At 47.4% G+C, this 23,670-nt stretch overlaps 2 protein-coding genes across 4 annotated transcripts; one reads left to right on the top strand and one right to left on the bottom strand.

Annotated features, from left to right (window-relative positions):
- Positions 1-10,242: 10,242 nt before the first annotated feature.
- On the top strand, positions 10,243-17,383 carry LOC120690611 (calmodulin calcium-dependent NAD kinase-like). Of its 2 annotated transcripts, none has more exons than XM_039973322.1 (7): positions 10,243-10,526; positions 10,652-10,867; positions 11,836-12,059; positions 12,372-12,433; positions 13,898-14,258; positions 15,638-16,099; positions 16,243-17,383. In XM_039973322.1, the coding sequence occupies exons 1-7, from the start codon at positions 10,484-10,486 to the stop codon at positions 16,609-16,611; spliced, it is 1,737 nt and encodes a 578-aa protein (XP_039829256.1). In that variant the 5' UTR covers positions 10,243-10,483; the 3' UTR covers positions 16,612-17,383. The 2 variants fall into 2 exon arrangements, with proteins under 2 accessions (XP_039829256.1, XP_039829257.1); XM_039973323.1 differs by having other exon boundaries at positions 10,254-10,493.
- A 3,183-nt stretch (positions 17,384-20,566) lies between these two features.
- LOC120690452 (protein WRKY1-like) lies at positions 20,567-23,458 on the bottom strand. Of its 2 annotated transcripts, none has more exons than XM_039973097.1 (4): positions 23,294-23,458; positions 22,027-22,884; positions 21,822-21,950; positions 20,567-21,154 (listed from the first exon to the last, which is right to left on the bottom strand). In XM_039973097.1, the coding sequence occupies exons 2-4, from the start codon at positions 22,797-22,799 to the stop codon at positions 21,010-21,012; spliced, it is 1,047 nt and encodes a 348-aa protein (XP_039829031.1). In that variant the 5' UTR covers positions 22,800-22,884; positions 23,294-23,458; the 3' UTR covers positions 20,567-21,009. The 2 variants fall into 2 exon arrangements, with proteins under 2 accessions (XP_039829031.1, XP_039829032.1); XM_039973098.1 differs by having other exon boundaries at positions 21,822-21,947.
- Between the last annotated feature and the right edge of the window lie 212 nt (positions 23,459-23,670).

The raw sequence follows: 23,670 nt of genomic DNA, 5'->3' as shown, positions 1-23,670 counted from the left end.
AGAGAAAGCCAACTTGGAGAATGAGAATACCTATCTTAGAGCGATTCTTAGTTGGGTTTCTGCCAGTGAGCCGCAGTTGGGCATGATGATTAAGCAGTTCAAGCGTGGTGATGGCTTTGGGGTCGGTTACACCTACACGAAGTCAGACTTTGATAGGTTGTATGGTAAGATCGGCAAGGCTGCTAGAGTTTCTAGTGCTCTAAACACTGCTAGCACGAGCACGCAGCCTTTGCTTGTTGACCCCGTGGATGGTGTGCTGAAAGAACCACAAAAAACACCTCCATAGAAGCAGGTTTGGGTTCCAAAGCCCAATGAGTTGAGGAATCCCCTCGACACGCTCCCTGCTGCCGCAGCTCAGTTTGCCCAGAAGAAGAGGGCTGCTCCTCCCCGTCCGTAGGCGAGGCCTCCACCTCCCAAGATAGAGGTGAGGTACCACTACGAGTACTATGACAGAGAAGGTCACTTGGAGGAGTTTTGCTTCAGAAGGAAGCGGGCTGTGAGGCGTGAGCAGGAGAGACGGAACGCGGATAAGTACTCTGCTCGGGTGCATGGTCCTCCTCGGCGTGGTGGTAGGCAAGATGCTAGGGCGCGCTGTGTAGGTGGAGGACAGGGAGACGGTGGTGCTTACCGTGATCCAGCGGGTGGTCGCTTTCCCGGTCATGCTCCTGGTTGTTTTCAGTACGGCTATGGATCACGGGACCGAGGCTTTGGAGGAGGTTTCGATGCTCCATACTTTCCTCGCGGTGGAGGTCGTCAGTCACGCGGTAGACGGGACGGGGGATACAATTTGCCTAGTTTTGCTAACCCTTCTGTAGAGCAAATGGCTCGACACTGGTTTGCTTCTCACTTTGCTAACCCCAGTGTTGAGACATTTGCTCACCCTTTGTCTCACTACTGATGTGCAGGTTGGAGACTTGGAGAACAGGTGGATCATGGACTCCGGTTGTTCGCGCCACATGACCGGAAATGACAAATGGTTCTCCAGCCTCACCCCGATGCGCTCAAAGGAGTACATTGTATTCGGAGATAATGGAAGAGGAAAGGTACGTGGGCTTGGCGCTATTCGAGTTCTGATCGCTTTAACCTGAGAGAGGTTGCTTTGGTTTCGAACCTTGGGTTCAATTTGTTTTTTGTTTCGCAACTTCTTGATGAGGGGTTTGAGGTTCGCTTCAAGGAGGGCTGTTCGTGTGTTCTCGATTCTAGAGGAGATTTGGTTTGCCGGATTACACCTCGCGATCGGGTTTTCTTGGTTGACTTCTCTGGAACTCCTCTTGGCCCTTCTCGTTACTTGTTGGCTGGTCCTTCTTCTGATCTGTGGAAGTTGCATAGGAGACTTGGACATTTGAGCTTCGATTTGTTGTCGAGACTTAGCTCACTTGGCCTAATCCGAGGATTGCCCAAATTGAAGTTTGAAAAGGACCTTGTTTTCCATCTGTGTTGCCACGGGAAGATGATTGCTACTTCACACCCGCCTATTAATCAGGTGATGACCGCTCACCCTGGAGAGTTGCTACACATGGACACAGTTGGTCCTTCTAGGGTTATGTCTGTTGGTGGGAAGTAGTACGTTCTTGTGATCGTGGACGACTTCTCTCGCTATTCTTGGGTCTTTTTCATGAGAACCAAGGATGAGGCTTTCGAGTTTGTTCGAGACTTGATCTTGAGGTTGAAAAACGAGCTACCCCAGGCCATGCGAGCGATTCGCAGTGATAATGGCAAGGAATTCAAAAACGCTCGTTTTGACGCCTTTTGCAGTGATCAAGGGCTTGAACACCAGTATTCTTCTCCCTACACTCCACAGCAGAATGGAGTTGTAGAGCGGAAGAATCGGACGCTGGTTGAGATGGCGAGGACGATGCTCGATGAGGATAGGACTCCTCGCAAATACTGGGCTGAGGCGGTTAACACCGCTTGTTCCGTGTCCAACCGCATTTTCTTGTGTGCTTTCATGCACAGGACCTCTTATGAGTTACGATTTGGACGCCAGCCCCGTGTTGACCATCTCAGAGTTTTCGGTTGCTGGTGCTTTGTGCTGAAAGAATGAAATCTTGATAAGTTTGAGTCTCGCTCGTCTGACGGCATTTTTCTCGGTTATGCCTCTCACTCCTGAGCTTACCGTGTGCTGATTATTGATATTAACATCGTCAGAGAGACTTGTGAAGTCACTTTCGACGATACTGCACCGTGTAATTCTTCTGTCTTAAAAGTTGCAGGAGATGATGAGCTCGGCACCTCCATCTTTGAAGATGAGGAAGAAGAAGCTGCGGAGGGTGAGGCTGAGGCTACCACGCGTGCTGTGGACCCAGTTGCCTCCGCTACGAGCTCGGACGATGATGACGGCCCCGATCCGACTACGTCTACTTCACGGGGGCCGATCGAGCAGGTGACTCAGCCTTCACTAGCTGCACCAGAGGAGTCACCAGATTTGGTTGAAGAGGAGACGACTTTGACAAGGGAAGCACCGCGACACATTCAGCGTCGTCATCCACCTAAACAGATGCTATGTGATCTCAACGAGCGAGTCACCAGGTCCAAGGTAACAAGTATCGCTGGCTTTGGTCATTCAGCATTTGTTGCCTCTTTTGAGCCCAAGGATATTGGACACGCTCTTTCTGATTCTAATTGGGTCAATGCCATGCATGAGGAACTTGAAAATTTTGAAAGAAACCAAGTTTGGGTTTTAGTCGAGCCTCCACCTGCTTGCAATCCCATCGGAACGAAGTGGGTTTTCAAAAATAAATAGGGTGAGGATGGGTTGGTTGTTCGAAACGAGGCTCGTCTTGTTGCCCAGGGATTTTGCCAAAAAAAGGGTATTGATTTTGAGGAGACTTTTGGCCCTATTGTTCGTTTGGAAGCTATTCGAATCTTTCTTGCATTTGCTGCTTCCAAGGGTTTTTAAGTTTTCCAAATGGATGTGAAATCTGCCTTCTTAAATGGTTTTATCGAAGAAGAGGTTTATGTGAAACAACCCCCTGGTTTCGAAAATCCTAAGTTTCCAAACCGTGTTTATAAACTTCAGAAAGCTCTTTACGGTTCGAAACAGGCGCCTAGAGCTTGGTATGATAGACTGAAAACATTTTTGCTGGCTCAAGGTTTTAAAATGGGATGTGTGGATAAAACTTTATTCCTCATGCGATCTGGCACTGATTTTCTATTAGTTCAGATATACGTGGATGATATTATCTTTGGTGGCTCTTCTCACGCTCTTGTCTCCAAGTTTTCTGAGCAGATGTCCAGGGAGTTCGAGATGAACATGATGGGTGAGCTGCAGTTCTTCCTCGGGCTGCAGATCAAGCAAACTTCCCAGGGCACGTTCGTCCATCAAGCCAAGTACACCAGTGACTTGCTGCGGAAGTTCGACATGAGTGACTTGCCTCCTCAGCCGACTCCGATAAGCACATCGACGGCGCTTGATGAGGACTTGGATGGCGAGGTGGTAGATCAGAAGGAGTACAAGAGCATGATCGGCTCCCTCCTGTACCAGACGACGACGCGGCCGGACATTCCGTTCAGCGTCTGCCTCTGTGCGCGGTACCAGGCTTCTCCGCGCACCTCCCACAGGCAGGTGGCGAAACACATCTTCAGGTATCTGAAGTTCACCCTTGAATTTGGTCTTTGGTACTCAGCGGATTCTTCTCTGGTTTTTGTGGGCTTTTCTGATGCCGATTTCGGTGGGTGTCGGTTGGATCACAAGTCGACATCCGGCACTTGTCAATTTCTCGGTACATCTTTCGTGTCTTGGTCCTCTCGCAAGCAAGCTAGCGTAGCGCTTTCTTCCACAGAAGCTGAGTATGTTGCCGCTGCTAGCTGCTGCTCCCAGATACTTTGGATGAAACAAACCTTTCAGGATTATGGATTGAGTTTTGGTATGGTTCCCATCTTTGTAGACAACATGTCCGCTATTAGCATTGCAAAGAACCCTGTCCTACATTCCAGAACCAAACACATAGATATCCGGTTCCATTTACTGCGAGACAATCATGAGAGAGGTCACATAGACTTGATCCATGTCCCTTCAGAGAGGCAAACCGCAGATATCCTAACCAAACCGCTTGAGCAGGACACCTTTGCTCGCTTGCGAGGGGAGCTTGGGGTTTGTTACCCCTTTTGATCGCTGACTTTTCTTTGGTTAGCTTTGCAGGTTTTATTTGCTTCTCTTCGTTTCCTAGGTTTGGTAGTTGCATTGTGCATATGCATTGTACATGTTTGCATTTTGCATTGTCTCACTTGCACTAGCATTCTTGTATACATTGCTATGATCCTCTAGTGCCTGCTAGTGTGAGTTGATAAATTTGATCATGTATAGCTTGCTCCACTGTGTATATGACATCATCTGAGTTAAGCTATTTTGATTTGAAAATCTGAAAACATGATCACCCTGTCTTGGCTACTAGCATGTTAGGGCTTGTTGATATGCTTTGCTATCTTATTCATGCTAGTGTAGCCTTTCGTTCAGCAATTCATACTTGAAATGATCTAAGTTTAATAAAATTACTTGAACTGTTCTTGAAATGGATTGAAAAGATCCAGGTAGGATTGCTTGTCGCACTGATCGAACTTTCGGGACGGTTCACTTTGCACTTGTGAGAACCCGGGCAAGGCTGTGCATGACTGAAACGAGTGTCTTAAGCTTCTGATTGTCTTTGGCATAGGCTTGGCCTCGTTGCTAAGTAAATCATGACAAGCTTTCAACCCGTGGCATTAAGAATTGCTTGATATAATTCGATTGAAAAATGAATATTTGCAACATGCTTTGGCTGTTTTGGCTCACCTGTATGAGTATGATTAGCACTGCTTTCCTTTCCCTACTTGTTAGTGATAGATCATGGGTGATGCTGTTATTTCTCCTAAACTGAACTTTCCTAGCTCTGGATTGATTTGATATACTCTGTTGAGCTAGATGCAGGTCTTGTTTATGGAAGCACACGTGCTTGTGACTAGATATTGCTCATATCCTTATATCCCTGAATGCTTTCACTTACACCTCCTGCATTGCATTCATTGCATAGCATCTGTTCACGGGGAGTCTCAGCTTCAGGGGGAGTTTTAGGTTTGTTTAGGCTTGATGTGTGCATGTGCCAACAAGGGGAGAATTTTTGGGAGATGTGATCGAACAAGGGGGAGACTTGTTGTGCACAGGTCTTTGAGAGTGCATCATTTTGGGAGAATTGCACTTGTGAGAGGGAAAAGCTTTGCTTGGGAGTATCTGCTTTGTTTTCCTCGCTTTCCCTCCGCTTTCAGCATGAGTGCGTCGAGTGTTACCTCTGTCTTTGAGGAGTCATTTTTTGGCTTTTGATCGATTGCGTCGAGCCGTTGCCCTTGTCTTAGGGGATCGATCTCTGCTTGAGTAAGTGTCTGTTTCTGCTTTTCTGAGCTTTTTGTCACTTGCTTGAGTTCTTCGCTTTCTTGTTTCTATTTTATCACTTCTCTGATTACAGGTGGTGTGTTGATGTTGACGTTCACTAACGCCCCCGATTTGTATACCGCAAGCGCAAGATTCGTGGTAGCTTTTCCCTTAGAGTATTCCCCCAAGGTTTATCAATCCGTGGATCAACAATGAACTTACTAGGGTTTTCCATCTAATCTAACGGATCTATCCTAACATGAAGCATTAATTGCATATAAAAGGTGAACCTTTGATAGATATGAGTGATGTACGAAGGTTGATCTCATCCATGAACATCGGTAAGGATAAAGCATGACCGAAGGCATAACTAAACCTATCACATGCATTCTAGTTGTAGTTCTAGCTAAATGAGTAAGCTCAACATGCATCTCATCCAAAGCCTCTTTAAATCAAAACCTCCAATCCAATCCCTCGATACCCAACCTACTCTGTGGAGACGGCCTGTCACGACGCCCCCCTTTTCAACGGGATACCCTGAAGCAAGTCGAACCCCCTTTGGGTAGATCCGGTATGAACTCCTAGCCACCATTGCTACAAGAACACCCCATGCAATCTATCTCGAGAATAGATCTAGGAATAAGCGCGCCCAAAGCAAGAACGAAATCGAAAGAGGAGAGACATGATCGCTAAATAGATCGGATGACATGAAGACATTACTCACATAATAGATTCATTTGGATCGCCACCACCGCGTATACACCATTGACGACTCCAACTAGCTCATGAACTCCACCATGACACAACCACGCAGGGAGGCCATGGCGGCTAGGGATGGCCTAAGCCATCTCCTAGACAACTTCGAAGACTTGCGGCGGCCGTCGTCTCCCTCCGGTCTTGGCCCTAGGTTTTCGTCGAGTTCTGGTTGGATGGATGCCTCGAGTTGAATAAGGTGCGAGCTATTTATAAGCCGAGGAAGCCACCGGTCGAAGGGGAGGCCAAACCGACTCGAAAACGGGCTGGGCCGGCCGGCCCCATAGGCCTAGGCCGGCCGGCCTACCCCTTTTCGGGCTCACCTCGGTCTCATTTTTCACGTGTAGACTCCTCGCATCTTTTAGAGTTTCTGTCCTTCACAATTACACCCCTTTGGACGTCGTTATCTTGGAGATATCTTCGAGGAAAGGATAGGATAGGGAATCCTTCCTTAAATCTTCATCTGCTTTGCTTAATCCTGAAGTATCTTGATCTCATCTTCGTGGGCTCGGTCCTTTGGGCTCTCTTGGAGGATGGATGTGCGTGAATGGGCTTCGAATCAACATGGGCTTTGGTCCTCCCTTTTGGGCTTTGGCCCTCGTCTTTCTCCGTGTTAGCGCTCAATCACGGGCCTCGTCATTTCATGCTCCAAAATAGGCCAAAAACCTGCAAAAATGAAGTTCCTCCAAAATATATGTGCATATGTGAAAATGACCAATAATTAGGCCGGGGTTATGACGGTTAGTGATTTTGATATTGAATTCATGCCATTATCAAGGATAAACAAGGGATAAAACGGATACTTAAGGAGCGCCAACAGTTGACAATGCACTTATCAAGGGGGAGATTGAGGAATGTTGAGTACTCTATCCTTCCTGTGATGAGTGAATTGTCAACCGTGCGGTGTGATCGTGCGCTTGGTCTTTGGTTGCAGGTACACGGACGTCGAGTGTCGACGGTGAGCTGCCGTGGAGGAGCTCAGGCCGGGCGGCAGCTGTGGCGTTGTAGGATCAAGAACACCGACTAGAGGGGGTGAATAGGCGGTTTAAAATCTAAAACCAACAACACTAGAGAAATTTAATTAGTAACAAAGGAAAGCCCTATGTCATGCTATTACTATCTCTAGATGGGTTTGCAACCTAGGGTGACAAGATACAAATCAAGCTCTAGTAAAGTAAATTGCTCAAAGTAAAAACAAGAATTAAAGTGAGCAAGAGAAGTAATCAATCTTGACACAAGAATTTATCCCGTAGTGTCGATGACTTGTCGGTCACCCCTAATCCACGTTGAGGTGGATTCCAAGAATCAACCGCTCCTCTATCAAGAACCTCTTGATCTTGAGCCGGCTTGAATCAAGGAACCGCTCCACACCTCGATTCCACTAGAGTTGCTCTTCACCACTCCGGTGAGGTGAGCACAAGACCTCTCACAACCGAAATCGGGGCTCCTCAACAATCTCTTTGGAGGAGCTCCACGAAATCCTCTTCTCCAAGCCGTCTAGGGAGGGGCAACTCCCAAGAGTAACAAGTCGATGACGCTTGCTCGAAGTTTCCCTAGTGCCACAAAGCTCAAACTCTTGATGCAATGCACTAGGAAGCTCTCACACTCTCAAGAATGCAATCTCTAAGTAAGTGTGTGTGAGGGAGGGATGCCTTAGCTCTATGATGTCAAGTATGCAGTCCAAATGGCTAAGAGAGGCACCCAAAGGCCGGGCAATGGGTATATATAGACATCCCTCCAAAAACTAGTCGTTACACTCTTTTCTGCGAAATCGCGGACCGTCCGCATTTCAAAAACCGGACCGTCCGCCGTTATAAACCAGTGAGTCAGAGTGCATTTAATGCGTGTCAGAACTAGCTGTTAAACCCCGGCGGACCGTCCGCGCCCCAGGGGCGGACCGTCCGCAGTTAAGAGATCTGACTCACCAGAGACAAACAAGCTCTCTGGTATAAATTCGAATTAGCCTGTGGACCGTCCGCGCCCCAAGGGTGGACTGTCCGCAGTTCACTTTTCAGCCCAAACCAGAGAAACAACCTCGCTGGTACAAATCTAAGATTAGTCGGCAGACCGTCCGCGCCGCATGGGTGTACTGTCCGCCGTTCAACTTTGAAGCCCACCAGAGAGACACTCTTTCTGGTACAATTTTGAAATATAGTGGCGGACCGTCCGCCCACCTGGGCCGGACTGTCCGCCAGCCCACCAGAGCCACTGCAAGCTCTCTGGAACGGGCGCGGACTGTCCGCCCCTCGGGTGCGGACTGTCCGCCGTTACTCAGTCAGCTCTCAAACTTAGTCTTTTTCAAATCTTTTCAAAACGCCGTTAGCCCTCACGCATGCAACTAGACATTTTAAGCAAAATGACACTAAAGACCCGTCAAGCATGAGTACACAACCCCTCTTGATAGTACGGCTATTTATCCAACAAATACGGTCACTTTTCATCCACTAAACGCCTTGTGACCGGTAAAATATAAAAGCCCTATTTTACCTTTGCCTTGAGCCCGAGCTTTGCTCATCATCTCCAAAATTCCATACGTTCACAACCAAATCTCTTTCATCCGCGAATCAACCTTTACTCATTATCTCAAATGAAATCGTTAATCCACAAACCGTTGTCATTAATTACCAAAACTCAAATTAAGGGCCTAGATGCTTTTAGGCGTCCACTCCTGGATCGAGGGCGCAAGCGGCGACGGATGGCGGGTTTCTTGGTTTGCGCCACAAAACCAAGCAGGCGGACGGCGGTTGAAGACGCCAAGTCGTGGAGGCACGGGTGTCGGTCTCGGGACTGACGGAGGCGACGGGCATCGACGGCGTCTAGGCACTCGCTGCGGGCGAGGAGGTGACCGGCGTCGGGCGGCGTCTAGGGCCGTCAGGAGGCCGAGGCGGGAACGGCGTCTAGGGCCACGGCGTGGTGGCGGGAATCTTCCCACGCTTGGAGTTTTGGCGGTTTTCTCAAAATCGGCCATCTACCCGGGTTTCGCGGACCCTCCAAAACCGCGGACTGGATCTTCCTCAACGTGGAGGCATCACAGGGAAGACTTCGAGTCGAAGAAAGAAACTCCACCGTTGATTGAGGACGTGTACAGGGCTGCTGCAGACCCGACCGGTCTGACCGGTCCCTTGGACCGGTCTAACCGGTCTGGCCGCAGCAGCTGAGTATAAATACCCCCACCAGCCCGTGGCTGGGTGAGTCTCTTGAGTCTTTTTGTATCCTCTTCGTTTTTCCTTCTTCTTGCCCCTGCTCCAGGTTAGGGCAAAGGACTCCAACGCAAAAGAGGGTTAGGGTTTAGCTAATCTCTCAAATTAGTTGGTAGGATGATGGGCGGATGGCTCTAGAATTTGTATAGGTGAATTCCTCTGCGATTAATGAATGAAATTCATTTGAGACTCACTTTTGTGTGCTGAGTTCTCGTCCTCTCCCTCCTCTCTTGCGTTTTGGGTTCGAATTCTCCTCTTTTTGTGTGTTTTGTATTTGGAGGAGACAACCCTTTGAATTCGTGATTTGTTGTACTCTTTGTGACGATTTCTATGAATCTAGCCTAGTGCCAAACCCCCTGGAATCGCGAGTTCTCACGAATTGGAGTTTTTGTGTTCTTGAGAAAACCCCAATCCACTTTGATCTTCCCCCGAATTCTCAAGATCCTTTAATATTTTGGGAGAGATCTCTTAGGGATATGTTCACGGGACAGATGTGAAGGTATCCTCCCAGTTTTGTTGGATTTGGACTTCGTTTGCTCGAGATTCAACATTTAAAGCTTTGTTTGCGGGCTGTCTGGGAGCAACCGGTCTGACCGGTCGGTGAAACCGGTCTGACCGGTCTCGGATTTTAATTCCAGCCCGACCGGTCTGACCGGTTTGTATAAGCGGTCTGATCGGTCTGCGTCTGCCAGGTCTGCTGATTTGCTCGTTTGTCTCTGAGTTTTCGCTCGCTCGTTCTAGAGGTTGTTTGTGATGGTTTAGCTCTTTTATAATTATTTCAAATTTCACCTAGAACTCTTAAGGGCTTGTGGTGATTTTAGGATATAGGCCGGCGGATCGATTTCAAAAGAATTTTTGATCAGGTCTCATTCACCCTCCTTAGTCGCCGGTTTCGGTAAGCCGCGTCTTCTCTCCCGATATCTTCTTCCCCCGGCTGATCCCCGGTATAATATAAACACGCGGCGCCCGCGCCGTCTCTTTCGTGCGCTACTGCGGTGTGGGCGAGAGCGAGCAAGAGGGAGGCCGGAGGCGCCAGCGCGGGCCAGCCTCTAGCGCCTCAGCTCCCACCGGCATCTGCTCTCCCCCGGGGATAGATCGCGACCCGGGAATTTGCATTGGTGCGCCCCGTCCCCGCGCGCCCAGCCGATCCTGATTCCCATTCCCCCCGTCCGGCCGGCCGCGCGCCATGGCAAAAGGCAAGGAGCACCGGCCGCGCGCGCCACCCACCGGTTCTTTTCGGGCACTTGTTCTTCATTCCTCCTCCACCTCCTCCGATCCTATGCCTTTCTGGTCTGTCTTTCCTTCTCTTCTTATATCGTCGTCCCCCCGGCGCGTTCGTCTTCTCCTTGTGCAGATGGTGGTGGTGGTGGGCTCGCCAGGGCGCTGCTGCTCCACGTCGCCGCGCTGTCCACCGCCGGCGCCGTCGCGGCCGTGGCCGCCCTGGCGCGGCGCCGGATCAGGGGGCCCAAGAGCAAGGAGGAGGTGCCCGCGGCCATGCCCGAAATGCCCAGGCCCCGGGTGGCCGAGTCCGGCCGCTTGGAGGACCTCGAGAAGTTCTCGCACTACGTCGGTCAGTGATCCTCCTCTCCGTCTTCTTCTTCTGATTTGCGGCTCTCTTCTTCCTCGGGTCTTCTTGTCCACCACATGCCTCCATGGAGACGGGAGATTCGGTAGTCGCCTCTCTTGCCACTCTTTTAGGATCCTTCAGTTCGCGTGTGCTTGCGATTGCATGATCAGAACAAGTCAATAAAGGCCCGGCCGTCCGACAAAATTAGAAGCCGGGGCTTTTCCTTGTCTCTACAAAAATCATGGACAGAGTTCATATTATCCACCAAAGCGCACACAAATAAAAGCTGTCTTTCAACTGAAACGGGAAAAGTACAGGATGGATTTTTGAAATTTTCTTTCCTCAGCTCGCTGTGTTCAGCCTTCCGTGTCTCTGTTCGTCAGAGATTTTTTTTTTGGAAAAAAAACATTTAGGTGCTTCAAGTTACTAATAAATAAATGGTAGCCATTCGTAGTGGTTCCAATAAGATATATACTGGCATTTGAACCTATATATGCATCATTCCTACAATGAGCGCTGATGGTGTTTCCATGAAACAGTCAAATTCTACTAATCTTATTTTTTTTCCTGACATTGAGTGATGTGCCAACCACAGTTTGTATATATGGCAAATAGTCACGCGTAGCTATCGACGGCGTGTCATCCTGAACGATATATAAATGGAAAAGGATAGCGTTTGTTGGGAGAGACGATGATAAGCAACATGGCAATTAGCTTAGCGGCGAACTGAGTTGCGTAGCTTGAGTGACGGGTCCCCGTTGTCGCCGTCAACCCGATACACGAGCTGATGTTGATCAGATGCACATGGCAACGGACCAGCGCGCGGCGAGGCTAGGCGACATCCGAACTCATCACAGCCGTCCGATTTTCATCGGCCGGCTTGCATGAATCTCTCTTCTTTTTTGCACAATAGTACTATCCGCTAGTACCATTTCTGTGTTAACATTTTTAAAATTTCTTTGTATGCGCAGCGAGGCAGATGGGGTTCAAGGACATCAACGAGTGCCCACAGCTCTGCAAATTGGCCAACAACTACCTCAGGAGCAGCAAGAATTGCATGGAGGACATCTACGGGTTCTTGGCGAATGTCAAGGACGCCGAGTCCCTCTATGCCAAGTTCTTAGAGGAGCTGGACAGATGCATCCTGGCATATTTCGCCTTCCATTGGGACCATGCTACCTATCTCATCAGCTCGGTATGTCCACATTTTTTAATGAAGTGATAGCACAACAGTTCCCGGTCGGACACATCTTCATAGCTACGCGTGATCTCAAAAAAAATAAAGGAAATAGATATATATTTTCTGTTTTGGAAAGGTTTTCTGCCACGCTCAACTCCCATGTTTTTTTCTTTTGTGTGTGTGCGCGCGCGTTTGTGTGTGGACCACTTTATAAGATGCTTTTTGTCAAATGAAAGAGGCGCTCGAAAAATTTGGAACACAATTAGTGCAAGTTGTACATCTAAAGGACTTCGCCATATATAACTTTGCCATCACTCACGAATGCAGGCCTTGACAGTGGACTGCGGTACGACAAACAAGTGGAGGAACGTCTGCATGGAAGCAACAAGGTGAAAACCGATTGCAGTTTCTTGTTTTCTTTATTGTTCTTATCGTATATTTTCCTAAGAACATGACTACACACAAAAACAAAGTTCAGTTTAATTTTTGCAGAAGTAGTAAGACTGGCTAGATATTTTTCAAAAGCGAATAGTGATGCTATTGGTACTAAATCAAATCTTTTGTACTTGGAAAATGGCAAAATAATGCCCTCACATCAATATGTCATCTTGAGCACGCTCTTCATAAGGTCCACACCAATAATATATGCGAACGACGGGAGCACTAACGATTTGCATCCATATAATAGAGGACCAAACGGAATCCCTACCACCAAGTCTTGGTAATTTATAGTAATTATTGCAGAAGGCATACTAGCTGTATATGGCATATTTGACTATATATGTGGAGTATTATTTGTACCTGTAAAGCAAAATCAACATTTTAGGCTACCAAACTTTTATCATTCCACAATTTTAATTTGTAGGGACTCATCGACAAATATGTTTATTTCAATTGTTTTGACCTATCCAATCAAACTTTTTGATCCTGGCTAGATATAGATGCTGAGCAGGCTTCTTGGACGAGTGACCAGGTCTATATATTGTTTTCTTTTTTAAGAAAAAACAAATAGGGGGTTCATTTATTGTTACTTCTCTTACTTTTTCGGACGGCAATTTTACTTCTCTTCACTTAGTAAAAAAAAAAGAGTTTAGAGGTACGACAAGTATAGTCATCATTAGTGGCGTGATGGAACAATTTTAGGGCTACATGATGGTTACAGTAGGCCAGGCTCACCAACTGCATGCATCATGTGGTCTGGTCAGAGAACTGTGCAGACCATTTGCCATCATGTACGGACGAATAGCAGATCAATATTGGTACCTACTGCTAGCCCCTGTCTGTGGCCAGATGACAAAGTGGGAGGTGTAAACTCGCAAAGCGAAATCGGTTGCCAATTTCCTCAAAAATATTTGTACTCCCTCCGCATTGGTAAAAAAAGTCATTTAGAACAACGACACGGTCTTCAAAACACAACTTTGATCTCTTATTTTTAAAAGCATATTTATAGAAAAGTTATATACGTAAATTTTTATGAAAGTGTTTTTCAAGACAAATCTATTCATATAATTTTCACATTTGTAAACTCAACAACTTAAAAGTTATTAATGATTTATATTTCTAATATTTGACTCAAATCTTGTCCAAAACGACTTCCTTTACCAATACGGAGGGAGTAGATGCATATGCATAGAATGCAAACTGATGAGTGGATTAGGTGGCGCCATCATGCTTGCCTAGCTGATCGAGCTAGTGATGAGCGGGTCAACCATCATGATCAAGTTGTTCTGGCCCATTTAACTAGCTTTCATTCGGTTGTTGGACCTGAAGTTCAGTGCAAACTTATGGACAGTAGTCAATTAGAATGAAGATGAAATTAAACAGCAAACTAATAATTGAACATGTATGGACAGGAAGCAGCGTTTCGAGCGCGTGACGCGTGACCTGAAGGTGACGCGCGTGTTCTCGTCGCTGGTGGAGGAGATGAAGGCGATCGGCGGCATCGCGGCGAACGGCGGCGGCGACGACGACGACGCGCAGCAGTGCACGGACGTGATGGCCCCCGTGGCGCACTCGGAGCGGAGCCCGGTGCTGCTGCTGATGGGCGGCGGGATGGGCGCCGGCAAGAGCACGGTGCTCAAGGGCATCAGGGAGGAGGCGCTCTGGGCGAACGCGGTGGTGGTGGAGGCCGACGCCTTCAAGGAGACGGACGTCATCTACCGCGCCATCAGCTCCATGGGACACCACAACGACATGCTCCAGACAGCCGAGCTCGTACGTGCCCCCTATACCCTACGCTACTGTGCCTCTGCATTATTGTTCTCTCGTCCTCGTCAGCACTGCTGCTGCTGCCCATCTCTGTCCCGGCCTCCTTCATTGCCAGCGGCGGAGCCAGGGGGGTGCTGGGGGCTCCAGCCCCCCCTACTGGCCGGCAGTCCATGAAGTTTTTTCACTATCATTTTATCTTCCATACAAATAACAGTGCTTAGCCCTCCTAAATGTGATATCAAGGTTGCTCAGTCCCCCCTAGCAGTTCACCCGTGCTCCGCCACTGTTCATTGCAGCATGAACAACGTAACTGCCGTTCGATCAGCTGTTTCTTTCACATTTCCAGTAGGCATAGGGAGTTGCTCGTAGGCATCACAACAAGCATGCGTGCTAGTAGCAGTAGAAAATTGCTGATCGATTCAAGGAAAGGTTAGGCGATGCGTGGTTGATGAGAACACTATGGTTGGAAGCGAGAAAAGGACGAGTGGCCAACCGGCCGCTGGACTACCGTGCGTGGGTGGTATCAGCACCGCACATGGAGCGGCTAGCTGCCCGTAGCGTCGTCGTCACAGTTGTTCGACCGACGCTAGCTTAGCTTTGCTCGTCTACTTGTCGCCTTGATGAGCTAGCCCGGCCTTGACCACATGTCCACATCAACTTGTCCATCATCTATTTTTCTAAATACATCTGTTCCCCATGTTAGCAAATTATAAAGATCGCACGGTTCGTATTTGAAAACAGATATTTTCACGCTTTTCTAGTCTGATTGAGAGATATATGGTCCATGCATGCATGTCATACTCATGTGCAGCCGTCCAGCTTTCCAATCCCATGTCATCACACAAAGGAGATGCATGAGTACTGTAGACGCCAGTGGACAGCTGGGCACTATGCCTGTCTGCAGAGCCAGTGGTACCACCAAGACCTGTGTGTGGCCTTGGACTGTGGTCGTCTATGGAACACGTAGGCGCTGTGGTATCTTTGCCGGGTGGGTCCACGTAGGATCGATGACGTGGAGGGGCCAGGATTCGATCTGTTCACGTGCCGGGGGAGACTGAAGCAGAGACACTAGTGTGTACTGGCAGCAGGCAGACTGCTCACTAGTACTGTAGTACATGGTTGGTGGACAGGGGAATGACTAGACAATGCAGAAATGCCAGCCAGAGAGTTGAATGAAATCGCTCTGCCGAATTTAAATTTTATTTCAAAAAAAATTAAATTAACTTTTTTTTTGAGGGGTACGTAGGAAACTTCACTATAAAGACTGCCAAATTTAAATTACCTCGACAGGGTGAGTTTGGTTGGACTATGAATGGGCTAAAATAAAATTGGGCTGGTCCGAGTGGCCCATCGTTTATGCTGCTGTTGTGTGGGCTGGCATGCAGGTGCACCAGTCGTCGACGGACGCGGCGTCGTCGCTGCTGGTGACGGCGCTGAACGAGGGGCGGGACGTGATCCTGGACGGCACCCTCTCGTGGGAGCCCTTCGTGGAGCAGACCATCGCCATGGCGCGCGCCGTGCACCGCCGCCGCTACCGCATGGGCCCCGGCTACAAGGCCGGGGAGGACGGCGCCGTCGTCACCGAGACCTACTGGGAGGTGGACGACGCCGACGGCGCGCCGCCGCCGGGGGCCCGGAGGCCCTACCGGATCGAGGTCGTCGGGGTGGTCTGCGACGCCTACCTCGCCGTAGCCAGGGGCATCCGGAGGGCCATTGTCACCAGGCGGGCCGTCCGGGTCCGGTCCCAGCTCCAGTCGCACAAGCGCTTCGCCGCCGCGTTCCAGAGCTACAGCCGCCTCGTCGACGGGGCCAGGCTCTACAGCACCAACTCCCTGGGATCCGCGCAGGTAATTATTAACATTATTGTTCTTACTATGCAATTGATTACGCATGGAACCTGATCGATGCAGATGATGATCGGAGACTGATTGATTCCTCGCTCTTTTCAATTGTGCGATGCAATGATATATGAATGCTGCTGGCATGGCAGCTGATCGCGTGGAAGGACGGGCTCAACAGCAGCCTGCTGGTGGAGCCGCGGGAGATCGACTGCCTGGACAAGGTGAGCAGGCTGAACGAGAACGCCACCTCCGTGCACGACCTCTACCCCGACGGCACCACCACCTGCGGCGCCCGCTCCATCTGGGAGGACATGATCGCCTCGCCGTCGCGCGCCGCCGCCCAGCGCCAGCTCCGGGAGGCCATCCGCTCCATCGAGGAGGCCGCCGCCAACGGCGAGACCAAGGCGGCGCAGTGCCACCTCCTCCTGGAGGCCATCTGCTCCGCGGAGGAGAAGGCGGCCGCCGCCGCCAACGGCACCGAGCCGGAGACACAAGCTGCTGCTACTGCTGCCTCGTAGCATACTAGCATGCATGCATCATCGAGCCAGCCAGCATACAAATTTTAGCTGCGAAATTTCTAAGCATGGCATGCAAGAATCAAACTGAATTTAACTAAAACTGAAGGATGTTGGAGCGATATGATTCAAATGAAGCGCTGCGGCATTTGAGAATAAGCAAACCAGCAAATAGCAATGTCGCAGTAATCCGTATATGTGTGTATGCCTTCTACAGTTCTACTAATATCATTATCCAGGCAAAGATGCCTTCTACTAGTACCGCCCACGGCTGGCTGGGAGAAATACAATGATGGTGGCAGCCCACTACCTCAACCAATGGAAGCACATACAGAACCTCTCAGCCGGCTTGAGCAGACGGATGACCAGACGTCCACTCTCTTCTCTCTCTTGATCCACGTAGACTCTCAGCCGGCTCTCAGCCACTCATAAATACTTGCTCTCACACGAGTGGTGTGTCCTAGGACATGAGAGGGACATGGCAACTTTTTTTAATAAAAAAAATCTAAGGCCTGGGTCGGGGGAAAGCAATACATTTGGGACCAGCCTGCCTTTTGCGGCCCATCGCCATTCTGTTGGTCGGTCCTCTTCTCCTCGTGGCGGTTGAAAGTTGAAACCTCCCTACTTGGCCCATGTAGTAGGCCTGAGCAAATCCCGTGGCCTGACTCTCAAGTTTTAGTTCCTTTATGGTTTTCCATTTATTCTAGAGAATGTAATAGAGTTGAGCATGCTGTGGCAGTGATCGATCAAATGATATGATGGAAATATTCTTAAATATCATGCTATTGTTTTGTCTACATAATATATGTGGTGAATAAGGACAAAAACACTACTAGTTTGGTGGTGGAGTTGTGCGTGACACTAGGATTAAAATCCTAGCGCACTCCTACTTAGATGTTTCAAACTTTAATGGTTCCGTATCCTATATTTAGGGGGCATTTCGCAAGGCTGCATCATCTACAAAGATGACTTGGGCTTCGACTCCTCTGGTGGAATTGAAGCTGTTGCGAGTCTCTTGCTCCCTCCCGATGATAAGATGGGAAGACCACAAAGAGGAGCCGCGAGGAGCCATCTTTTTTTTTCCCTCATGCTCCGCCAAACTGCTCCAGTCAGTAGGATTTCAGGAGCTTCATCGTCGAAGCCGTTCGCGATTCATCTGTTTGGTAGGGCTCCTTGAGAAGCTGGTGCATGAGATGTTCAAGAAACCCTCCAAAAGAGGGCCTTAGTTGGTGTATAGACCTAAACATTAATGATCTTTATCTACGAAACATACGTGAATAAGGATTAAAATAATGATAGCCTTAGACCAATCTCAGTGCATAATTTTATGGCACGGTTAATACGATTGAGAATTAGGTACTGTGCCCACTGAGTTTCATAGGGATGAAATTTCTCTTTCATCCCATGAAACTCTCTTATTCTCTCTGATGTGGCATAAAATTTAATGCTATGAAACTCTTCATGAAATTTTTATTAAGGCCTTGTTTAGTTCTCAAAATTTTTCCTGCGCTACAGTAACTTCGAACATTTGACCAATAATTAAGAGTATTAAATATGGATAACTGACAAAAATCCATTCTATAACTCCCGGGTGAAATCGCGAGATGAATCTAATGAACCTAATTATGCAATGATTAGATAATATCGTGCTACAGTAAACAATCTCTAATGATTGATTAACTAGGCTTAATAGATTCACCTCGCGTTTTCTCGTCCATCCGTGTAATTAGTTTCATAATTAGTCTATACTAGTCTGTCAACCCGTGCTACCGCACGAGCTAATTAGAATTAATATAAAAATAAGATTAATAATTATAATTATTCATCTCACGCCCTTTTCATCCATTAAATATTCTAACACATACTCTAAAATATATATTTTTATTATTTAGTTACAATAGATTTCATTTTGTGAACCTCCATGTATATTCAATATATGTTTAGTTGAACAATTTGTTTGTGAATTTGTGTTCTTATCTCTTCCATCATACATGAATATATGGTGACATATATCGTGCGTAGTATTTTTATATAAATATTTGTATAAATAATATATTAATAATGATAGGAATAGTAATTTAAAATTTTATATTGGTGCACTTTAATATATTATTGTAATTATATAATTTAGATTCAAATTTACGAGTAATTTAACTTGTAATAATAATGACATAATTGGATATTTTATATGCAAATTTAGGGGGTATTTGTATTATTTTTATAATGTCATAGGTGGGTAATTTACGCAAAGATTAGGGGGTTACTTTAGATTTTTTTATAATGGTAGAGGTGGGTAATTTAGATACATGTTTAGGGGGTTACTTTAGTCTATTTTCATAATAGCAGAGATGGGTAATTTATTAGGAAAAATAACAGATCTGATGGTTATTATAATTAGAGTTGTTGGATTGATGGTTGGGTGTTTCTGATTTTTGTGAGAATTTATAGAATTTCTCTATTTTTTCAGAGTGTCCACCTAGAATTCTAGGTGGCTTCACGTGAAGGCTCTAAAGGAGCCTCCAATTAGTAATAGTAAGATTTAATACACCTAATTAGTGTTGTAAACGTTGCCAGCAAATTTTGCCCAAATTTTTTTGGCAACTAAATGCGCCCTAAGACTAGCCTTGGACTATAGCTTTAAAGTTTAGTGCCTATCTTCCCAACCCCACCCTACATACCCTCACCCACTCCACACGAAGACAGGGTAAAAATAGAAAGAAGGTGCCTTCTCGTCAACTACACGAGTTCAACGCGTGGGACATTGATTGATCGCAACGTGACCGATCAACATAATGACCGAAATTAACAGGTCAATGTCACACAGCTAGGGCCCCGAAGAAAGAGATTATCTGATGCTTATCTGAAAACAATTATTCACGGTTGACGTCAACTACCACAGCAGATGGTTAGACGATCCAAGTTTGACCGTACCTTATCATGGTTAGTGCTGACGGAAAATTTAAGAAAATGGTTTTAGCTTATTTTGGACTGGGATATCTGAACTCAATTGGATCTGTACTCCCTAAAACTTACCTGAGATTCAGTCTTGGGCAGAAATCTGAAATAGGTCCATGAACCCACTTACTACACTTTACAATGAATCCGGCCACTTGGCAAATTCCCTGTGAGTTGTATTTCGATCCACTGATTGAGAATTCGAGTTTAGGTAGGCTTCTTGCCCCGTTGATTCCTCTAAAAAAACCAACATACTGTTCTAATTATTTACCTGTATGCAAGCGTGGAACATGAACATGAGTTCATCGTGCTCAGATGATCCTGTCCAAATTGTGTATGATGTGATCAGATGCCTATCGTCTTTTCGTGGAATTTTGGTAGTGGTAACTGGTAAGTGATTGGTTACTTCAAGTCAGTCGAACTTGACAAGAACTGTGCGCTGAAGTGGTAAGTGATAGTGGATATATCCAGGACTATCACCGGGAAGAAATGGTAACTTTTAGAAACCCAAAATAATTTTTCAGGACCCCTAGAAAATCCAGTGTATATGACTGAACTGAATATTACGTAGTGGCTATTATTAATTTCTTTTCTCGACTGATACTATTATGAATTATTTTCCAGATGCCCACTGGCTAGCAGTCCATTCCAGCAAGTCATATGCCAATCGCAGCAAGCACGCATGCCTGCCACTAACCCAGAACCCAGAAGATCCCTTGGACCCGTCATACATAATTACATATCCTGAATCCTGATGATGATGTCTGGAGGTCAGAATATGCAAGATTGATATTATGCCATCACTTCATCTCAATTTCCAATTCTACAGGTCATACATATCCTGATGATGATATCTATATCTTCCTATGTTTTGCACTAAGCTTTTGATCGGAAATAATAGTTTAGCGCGTTCTTAAACTATGTATATCAAATGGAAACAATACAAAAAGCAACGTAGTAATCTTTAACTTTAGGACCATAAGTAATCCCGTTGACTCAACTATGAACGAATGAATGAAATGCTATAATAGCAAAGCAGCTTTTGTGCACTTCTTTTGGGTTCTGACACTATCAGGGAAACTCAAGAAAAAATTGCTCTGCCCTACCCTTTTAGTACAAAGTTAACTGTCCCTTTCCCGCCAACTTTTATCTTCCCTCCCAACTCCTCACACTAACCATGGGCAACAGCACAGCTGTCCTATCTAACGCCCCGTTCTTCTTTGTCATCATTGTGATAACTCCACGGAGAAGAAAAATATTTTGTTCTCCACTGGACTATTGCTACAAATCATGTAGGTGAGGAGGCCAAACAACAAAACAGCAGCTCGAAACGGCTTCATATTTCTCAATTTGCAATCCTTGTTAACAAGACCAACGCAGCTGTTCCCCGACAAGGACTGGGTTGTTGGCACTTCCTGAAGAGGGTCTGGTGATCAAGGGAGTTCCCTACGCCTGTGCAGACTGAGTTGGCATCCGAGTATGGTTGTGCTCACCCTCATATGTCACTATGAGCATCGATGAATCATCTACACACCGCTCGACATGCTTCCTTGCTGGGCAGCCCCTCACGCTGCTGCATTTGTAGTAACCCCTGCATTTTATTCAAACAAACAGTGAGTTGATCCTATGCTGGTATCAGAATAGCATCATGGTAGGCTGATAATAAAGAATAGAGATACAATAGGTGCTTTTGCAACTAATGTTAGCTAAAAAGAGCCGAAGATCTGGGTCATTAAATGGAACCACTATATTCATGTATTTACTACTAATGTGTAACCTTCCATCAAGATATTAAAGCTAAGAGACATGGTGGAGGAACTATGGGGATAATGAATCATCACAGCATAATCTTGGTTCAATAAAAAAGTGCCCCACTTTAAGCACCATGATTGATCAATTCCCATAAAGTGTACAGGAAAGAAAGGCCAACATCATCCATGGAGCCATAATTTAATGTCACAGCAATTAAGGTATCGACACCTCTACTATATCGAAGAACCTTGGGGATAGAAAACTAATGCAGATAGCATCTGAAGAAATATTCACTCGGATAAACCTTGTTCTGACTATCATTGGCGCATTATTTATCAGAAGGCACTTGAGTATGTCATGGGAAATACATCCTAGTACCATATTACTCCGTATCTGTCAACATTGTTGGCATTAATTGTGGCATCATTGCAGCTATTTTCGAAACATTATCTAATAAAGAACATGCATGCATTGAAGATGTCGACTATTCATAATTCAGTCCATACCTAGGATGAGGGGAACCTTTAATTGGCTTCTGCCCATACTTCCTCCACGAGTATTCATCAGGCGGTATATCAGCAATCTTATTACTAATGGCGGGAACCTTAATTGATCTCTTCACCCGCAACTTCCTACTGAAATGAAAACAACATTGATGATACTCAATCTTGAATTGAAAATAATAATAAGCACAAGGGGCAGCAGATTTACCTTCTCTTTGAACAATGACACCTGCCTGTCACAGCGCACTTGCCTGTCCCATCCTCCCCACGGCCTGTGCACCGCCTCCTTGGGGCCTGCTGTGCATTCACTGGGTCGCTCATCGCAGGCCCGCCGATCAAATGGAACGACGATGACTTGCCATTCAGGCTCGCCACACTACCATCCATGCTCAAAGATGACAAGAAGGACCTCGCCGATGACATTGTCCCCGTGCCACTGGTGCTATCAAACTTCAAGTTAATCCCACTATTGCTTCTCTTGAACATCTCAGCCTGCAACTTCTGCTGCTGCTGATGCGGGAACTGATACCGTGAAGACACATTGCCAAACTGAAAATGTGCGGACAAAGGCTGAACCAACTTGGGAGGTCCTCCAAGAGGATGTATGCTCTGTGCATCCAACGCTCCAGTCCTAGGATAGACCTGTGCGGAGCTAGGAGAAGGATGCGCGCTGTTCAACACCACCACTGGGGTGTTACTATCCAGGAAGCCTTTCTGAGTTAAGAACCCTGGATTCTGTCTTCTGCTGACAACCTTAGCCCTAGGATGGCTTCCGCTTGTTCCTGACGGTCCTGCTTCTCCTCCTACTCCCACTCCTCCATTGCTGAGTAGGGAGACCACCTTCCTAAACTTGGCACACGCTTCATCCGTCCCCAGAGCTATGCTCCTGGCTTGCGCGGGGTCATGCGGCTTGGAGAGCAAAGCGAGCACCCTGTGGCAGCTCTCCACGGCTGCTCTGTTTGCCTCCTCCACTTCCTCCATTACACACGCACGAAAAACAAACAGAATCCTCTCTTGAGCACTTCACAAGCACCTCGGAATATATGCAACTCCCTCAGCAGCAGATCTGGGCATCAGAAAAAAAGAAGGTAAAAAAACACTCAGATCCTAAGAAACGCTCAGAGGCTTCGCTCTTTTTATCGCAACACCACGCAACAGCCATCGGCGATGGCACCAAGCTTAGAGCCCAGGAAGCAACTCGTGACCGGATCACGGGAGGACGGGAGGGAGCCACCCCCGCAAGAAATCCCAGAAGCGGCGGGAGTGGAACGGGCGTCGAGACCGACGTTGACGGCCGCGGCAAGAAACGATCCGGGGCAGCGATTTCTTGCGTGGAGACGCATCAAAACGGACACGGGAACCCCAACTGCACGGCCACCCCAGAGATTCCCCCACCACGAACTCGCCCACGCAAGCACCAGACCGCACGCACGAAATCCGTCCCCAAAGAGCACCGCCAGAGCTCAAGAGCTCACCTCAGAGACGATCCGGAGACGCCGGGGACCGAATCCAGGGCCGTGACACGGCAGTCGTCGCCCACGGGATGGTAATGGAGGGAGGGAGGTGTGAAGGCGAAGAAGGGGACGAAGAAGGAAGACCAGAAGCAGGGGAGGAAAAAATTTCACATCCCATTTCTTTTTCGCAGCCGAGGACGCCGGTTTATATAAAATAGCAGCCGGGTCCCTCCCGCTTTGGAAAAGGAGGACGCCCGCGCAGTAGTTTATTGCGGGGCCGGATTAGAAAACTGGGACCGTTGATCTGATCCTGGCCGTTGGTGATGAGCTCCGGAGGCGATGGACGGCTAGGGATGTGGGTTTGCCCATGTGGGGCTTTGTTTAGGATGGGTTGATGA

The sequence above is a fragment of the Panicum virgatum genome, chromosome 9N, assembly GCF_016808335.1.
Source record: "Panicum virgatum strain AP13 chromosome 9N, P.virgatum_v5, whole genome shotgun sequence".
Classification (NCBI taxonomy): domain Eukaryota; kingdom Viridiplantae; phylum Streptophyta; class Magnoliopsida; order Poales; family Poaceae; genus Panicum; species Panicum virgatum.
The sequence above is the reverse complement of the archived record's forward strand: the minus strand, read 5'-3'. Positions and strand labels throughout refer to the sequence as shown.